The sequence below is a fragment of the Sinocyclocheilus rhinocerous genome, unplaced genomic scaffold, assembly GCF_001515625.1.
Source record: "Sinocyclocheilus rhinocerous isolate Xijiao unplaced genomic scaffold, SAMN03320098_v1.1 scaffold1548, whole genome shotgun sequence".
NCBI classification, from domain to species: Eukaryota; Metazoa; Chordata; class Actinopteri; order Cypriniformes; family Cyprinidae; genus Sinocyclocheilus; species Sinocyclocheilus rhinocerous.
The window spans coordinates 708,520-715,555 of NW_015630996.1; the positions used below are offsets into that span (position 1 = coordinate 708,520).

Sequence of the window (7,036 nt, forward strand, 5' to 3'; positions counted from 1 at the left end):
GGGAAAGAAATTATAGAAATTATACTTTTATTTAGCAAGGATGCTTAAAATTGATCAAAAGTGATGATAAAGGCATTTACAATGTTACAAAAGATTTCTATTTCAGATAAATAGTGTTCATATCGATATCGGAATTATATCGTATCGACCGAAATTAAGAAATATATCGTGATATCAATTTTGGCCATATCGTCCAGCCCTAATACATACTGTGCATTTTTTATATCTTTCTCTGTAGTAATACAATAATGAGAATGATGCCAACTAATTTTTTTCTAATGAGAATAATGGAGGAAAATATGCTTAATTATAAAGAAGGTAATGTCACTATGCCAAAATTTGTAATAATATATAGTATTAACTTTCCTCATGCACAATATCATACCTTAATTTTCCTTTCAATATTGGGATGAAATATACATGTTATTGACAGGCTTCATGCATGTAGCTCACAAACATGTTTGACTTAAATTATATGGTTAAAAATCCACGAATTGGCTATTTCATTTTTTAAAGGAATAGTTCACTGAGTCAGAAATTAATATTATGTCATTATTTATTCACCCTAATGTCTTTTCAAACCTGTATATTTTTCTGTCCTCCGCCAAATAAAAAACACAAACGATACACAAAAAGATACATCTTGAGATACCAGATTTCTAAATATGAATGAGATCTGAAAGCTACGGTGGAAAAAAAAAAAATTCTCATTCTCAGTTTTTGCTTTATAAAAGTGCTTTTTGTCATTTTTACAGACTGACTGCCACTGGTCACCATTCAGTTTAGTTGTATGGAAAAAAGCAGTGTGAACATTCTGCCAAGTATCTCTTTGTGTGTCCCACAGAAGAAAGACAACCAAATGTTATGAATGACACAGTGATTAAAAGATGACATCATTTTAATTATTGAATAGATAATTGTCGAATACACAAAGTGTTGTTCATGAACAGAACAGTTTACTTGCTTTGCATTGCGCAACAGTTGTTTTGAATACACTGTGAGTTCTAGTCATTTATGAGCAAGATCAGGAGTGCATATAGACCAGGGGTGGCGAACTCCAGTCCTGGAGAGCCGCAGCCTGCAGAGTTCAGCTCCAACCCTAATTAAACCCCACCTGCCTGTAGCTTCCTAGTAACGGTTCAGACTTTGATTAGCTTGTTCAGGTGTGTTTGATTAGGGTTGAAGCAAAACTCTGCAGGGCTGCGGCTCTCCAGGACCGACGTTCGCCACCCCTGATATAGACCATAGAACACACAGGTGTGGGGTTGTCATAGTGACAGCCTGACCTTTGGCTCCATGGAGATGAAGCTGTGTGTGCCTCTGCTGAAAAGCGTCGACCTTTTTATCGTCCGGCTGTGGAAGAAATGGTAGTAGTCCTTCAGATCACCGATCTACAGGAACAACACACAAAACTGTCATTTACTGTATCAGAATTACTACATTACACCAGCACATCACAAAATAACAGGTTCCAAACAAGAATCCAACCACGCTGCTTTACTAAGGAACTAAAAAAAGCATATCGGGGCAGGCACGTCTTATATGTAACAATATTGGTATGAATAAATAGGAAAGAGCTACAGTAACATTCACCGCAGGCACATTGAAACCGGCTTGCATCATTAATTATTTAGTATGTCATTGACTGGAAGATTGGTTACTCAAGAGGGTGTATCACTTTCCAAAGAACAGATTCATTTGACAAGTGCAATAACACCAGGCAGCCATGACACATTCTCCACAGACTACTGTACTCCATAGAGATGCATAAGTCTGCCATAAAAAAACAATGACTCCTGAAGTCATTGATAAGCTTTGCCAGTAAACAGTCAATCAAATGGGCTTATGGTGCTTTTAAAGCAACTGCTTTGGAATTAACTTGATGTAGGAAACTTCTGGGTTCACGAAGAGCATCTTACACAAACACATGGGCTACAACTGGCTCCTAAGGCAATCTCACATTCCTGGATCCTAAAGCAGATTCCCACAGGAGGACACGAGTCTGATGAGTTGCAAAGTTCAGGAGTACTTAAACTTTCATAAATAGGGACTTCGGAGGTGACAACCTTGCAGTTGAGGAAGGACCTCTTCACTGGCACAAATAAGCGATAAGATAGCACATTGTGAAATCAGACACTGAACACGGTCGCAGTGAACTCTTTAACCACTTGGGAGATCTGAGATCTGACATACAGGCTTGCTGAAGCCTGAGCGAAGTTTAAGGCTCCACCATAAACTTGCATTAACCTATCATTTATTTAAATGCACCAGCATTTTTACCACCAAAGCACTAAGTGGATAACAAAACATATGATTAAATTTAATTATTATAAGACTCCTTCTTGCTCCCAGGAGGAATATGAAACTGAGAAGAAAGCGGTTTATATAATGCAGTTCTTTAGTTCTACAAAGCTTGGCTTGACAAATTAAAAAAACAGCTGCATTATATGTCATTTTAATATCAAGTATTCTAAGTACTTAATTTGAACACATGAAACGTGAAAGATGTAACACTTTTAGCCTGTGTAACATTTTTTAGCATGTTACAGTGAATGTTACATGTCATGAATCCTGCTGAAGCATGTAGCTAATTCATGACTTCAGTTTCTAACTTATTACTTTATAATATAGAAGTACACCTAAAAGTTATTTGCCAACATTCATAACTAACAAAAAATAGCAGATATATTCACTAACACGCAGGAAAGTTTCAAAAACACCTGTTGTTGTTGGGAGTCAGCAGAGAGACCTGTTTGTTCACTGGGTTTTACTCTAAGCACTGGATATTCTTGCGCTAAAAACGAGTCTTCGTGCAGATTGGTGAAGATTAAAGTCTTGAAAGACACACCGTGTTCCTTCAGCACAGATCCGGCTGCGTTGTCACATTCATCACAGCCATGAGATTCCCAGAGCCTTCTGTGAAGAATAAGCTTGACAAAGTATACTGTTCTGGGTTATTTGTATATTTATAGCCAGTCATGTAGTCAGTCAGTATTAACAGCGGTAGCCAGTCAAGTAGCCTATTAACAGAAGTTTGTTCTCGTTCTCAAATTTGATTGGCCATGAAGTGCTTAAATTTAGTATAACAGCACTGGACGTTTCACTGTTTGTTTTATCCCCATGATCAAAGAATTTTGAAGGAAAAAGTCAGAATTGTGAGATGTGAACTCATACATAATTCTGTAGAAAAAAACAGTCAGAATTGTAAGATGTGAACTCATAATTCTGGGGAAAAACAGTCAGAATTGTGAGATGTAAACTCAGATTTCAGAAAAAAATAAGAACTGTGAGATGTCAACTCAAATTTCAGAGAAAAAAAGTCAAAATTGAGAGATGTAAACTCAAAATTCTGAAAAGAAAAAATCTGAACTGTGAGATGTAAACACAGAATTACCCGAAGAAACATCTGAATTGTAGTTTATATCTCGCAACTCTGACTTTTCTCTCAGTATTTTCTCAGAAATAAAAGGTGGCAAATAAAGGTCCTTGCACACTGAGTCTGAAATGTTCCTATCAAAATGCTTGCTACGGATGCGAAAACGCAGAAAATCAAACCTGGTCCGAATTTTTTAATGACGAACGACAGTTTCAGAGGCAGTGTGTAAACGTGATTGACACAACGTGAGGTTGTATTTATTTTTTAACGTGTGAAAATTTCGGAGGAGAATTTTGGACTAGCCAATCAGAATCAACTTGACTTTAAAGATCTCAGGCATTTAAAATGGCAAAAGACTGCTGTGCGTGCTTAAAAAATAAAATAATTTTATTGTGTGGATGCTAATATAGTTATCATTATAGGCCTAGTTATATTTATTGGTACCAAAGATGATAATAACTATAAAGTTTTAATAATCGTTGTAATTCTATGAGAATAGGGAAGTCCACACCAGATTTAACCATAATGACACAGAGGAATAATATAATTGGAACCACTTTCAGGATGATTTTTTTTCCCTTGAGCTGATAACGATAAAAACATTGACAGCCAAATGTAATCCACCCATTTAAGGCAGCAGACAACATATATTGACAACAGACAATATAATATAATATAATATAATATAATATAATATAATATAATATAATATAACCTATATACACTATTATTGTTGTTGTTATACAGGCCGGTCTGTTCCAGTTCATGCATTGCTCAGTGAGCTGCAACACTTTTACATGCTTTGGCTTATTCTGTAAATGGGACTATTTACATTGGTTGAGAAACAATATACAAACTGGCCAAGATTTTGATCTGAAATATTAAATACATTGCATACACTTTTTTATTATTATTAAAAGCAACAACACAAAAACTTCTTCTGTGCTTTTGGAACTAACTTGCTCTTGAGTAAACACCTTGTTGTTTACTTCGAGTCCATAACATTTTATCCATAAACTTGTGACTTCTAGGTCTAAGGTGGTGGGCTGCTGATAATTATTCCTCTCGCAGTCGCATCCGCTCGTCACCAGACGTACTTTTGATGGCATCATTACGTGGCGAGCGTTACGCGTCGCTCTCATTCACGTCATGATTGATTGATTGATCTGTGTTTTGGTTATCCCTCCGCGCTCTGTTCCGTTTGCAGTACAAGTGCGAATCAGCATAATTGCACTAATTATGGCCAATTTACCCGTGAATGGAGCCGCTGTCAAATCCGACAACAGACGAGGGACAAGAATATCTCACGGTCCTTATAAACGAGATGAAAGGGGACGAAAACACCCCGTGAACACGCCATTGAGTGCGAGAGCAGGATTGCAATTTAAAGCACCGAGGGAGGAGGAGAAAAGAAGGGAACATGCGGAGATTTGAGAGCGGAATCAAGTACCCAGATCACGGAGGTAGCGGGCAACCCCATTCAGCGCGTCGCTTCTCTACCGGGGGCGCAAATTCCGCTTGACAGCCATTACCCTGCGAGCCCGAGTCGCCCCCCTTCAAGTGTCTTTCACTGAGAACAGTTACCAGTGCGCATTCCTTCTGCTGCAATTAAGCCTTTATTTATCACCTCTTCAGAGCTGAGTAAACAAACGTAATGTGCGGAAATCACTGGATAATTATTATCCCAGGGTGCGAATTATGGGGGATTGGGGGGTCTGACCCCCCTAATTAAGGCTTGAACCCAAAAAGCCAGTCAAAATAAAAGAATGGAGGGGTCTAAGAAGACAGAATAAAATATTGTTATTTTATTTTTTCCAAATAAGTTTCAGCTGCATTTTCAAACAACATTTCAGTAAAACACAAGGTTAGTAATGTTAAGGCGGGAATGCACAATACAACTTTTGTGCAAGATTTTCCCCTGATTTGCAATCTGGGTGCATCAACGTTGTCAAAAGCCAGAGCCAGTGTCCAGATTTCAGTTGACAAATTTAGCAGAAAATCGTGTAAAGATTGATGGGCATCGACTTTTTAATTAATTTTTAGCTTCAATCCAGTTGGAGGTCATCAAGTGTGCTTGATATTTGGGACTATTTTAGACACATAAAGTGTGTCCCAATTTGTGTACTTATGCACTATTCTATGCCATTTTGTGTAAATAGTGCAAGTAGTGCATTCACACCACTGATCTATGAATGACATAATTTATAAAATTCATATACTACAGGGTTGAGTACACTGCATAGGCCCTGTCCCAAATGGCACACTTCATGTGCACTTGCAGTCTTGCAGACATTCAATGGCCGCCGCACATGCATGTCCGTTAAGTCCATGAGACCATAGGGTTTTCCGTTCTTCATTTTAGCTTTCCGTAGGGTGCTCATGAGCGCCCCCTTTGTGGCTACTATGCACCCTCGCTGCACACTTCTGATGAGCTCCACAGCAGATTTCTACCCGACATTATGTCATGAAAGTGTGGAAGACTGAGAGTGCGAGGGTTTAGGGTGCGATCTGGGACAGGGCCATAGTGTATAGTGCATCATTTTAGAGAACTATTTTGTTTACATATGTCATGCATCTCCTAGCAACAAGGAGTTTAAAAGTCTGATAGGCCACGTGTTTTTTAGCCAGCTAAAAACGCCAGGTGCTCTGCTGAAAACGTCCAGCTGTGAGCACTTCTGCGGCGAAACGTTTTCAGTTGAGACGCTTTGGTTGCTTTGATATGGAATATTGCTAAAGTAATATGGCAGGCCCACCGTGAAATAAATGTTTCGCAAAGCATTATTTTCATAACAATATTGTGGTAGTCTGGGAATTCCAGCTGGTGAAGATATGAATATTCGGAGACGAGCAATATTAACTTCTCCATTGTTGTTCAGTCATAGTACAAGGAGGGTGTGACGGTTGGTTGGTTGGTGTGGTATTAGTCTCGCCCCTCCTCCACTGTGATTGGTTAATTGACTAAAAAGTGACAGTGATGAGCGCTGTGTTTTAACCACAGTTGAACATTCTTCAATTCTCAGCGCGGAGAAAAAACGCTGAACACGTAAAATAGACGCTCAGTGCCTCGTCACACTCCTGGCGTTTTAAAAAACGTGGTGCTCCCATTGAAAACAATTGAAAAAATACACTAGCCTTTGGTGGACATGCGGCCTTCGGTGTGTGCACACCAAAAGCAAAGCGAATATTTGCATCGCGTTACTTGCTCTAGATTACTCGCGGGATGTTTTTCTTGCACATAAGATGCAATTGAGGCGAATATCGCATGTTCGACGCAAACGCGTCACCCAATTCACGTCGCCCGGCACAAATTCGCGTCTTTGTATTGACTTTGTATGTAATCTACTTGCGAAAATATTTATGGCGCTTTTCCACTGCATGGTACGGCTCGGTACGGTTCACTTTTGGGGGGTTTCCACTGGGTACAGTACCTGGTACCTGGTACATTTTTTAGTACCACCTCGGTTGAGGTTCCAAGCGTTACCAAAACAAGACGTGTAAACGCTGCTGATCACGGATTGGCCGGAGAGAATCGTCACTACCTGCGTCACTGAATTTGCGACACAAACACAAAAGAACCGCTAGATTTAAATCAGCACAGCCCGCGAAGGATAGAACGCAACTGTTTTGAACGAGCGCACCTTTTTTTAACAACCAAAAAGT

At 39.1% G+C, this 7,036-nt stretch overlaps 1 protein-coding gene across 1 annotated transcript in view; it reads right to left on the minus strand.

Moving 5' to 3' along the window:
- The window catches only part of LOC107740995 (proprotein convertase subtilisin/kexin type 5-like), a 53,063-nt gene extending 48,327 nt beyond the window's left edge, over positions 1–4,736 (minus strand). Inside the window, exons 1-3 of the mRNA XM_016553571.1 lie at positions 4,685–4,736; positions 1,920–2,092; positions 1,287–1,391 (exon numbers count right to left, since the gene is read on the minus strand). Coding sequence (XP_016409057.1) covers positions 1,287–1,391; positions 1,920–2,092; positions 4,685–4,736 — 330 coding nt within the window. The remainder of the gene's footprint in view (positions 1–1,286; positions 1,392–1,919; positions 2,093–4,684) is intronic.
- Positions 4,737–7,036: the final 2,300 nt, after the last annotated feature.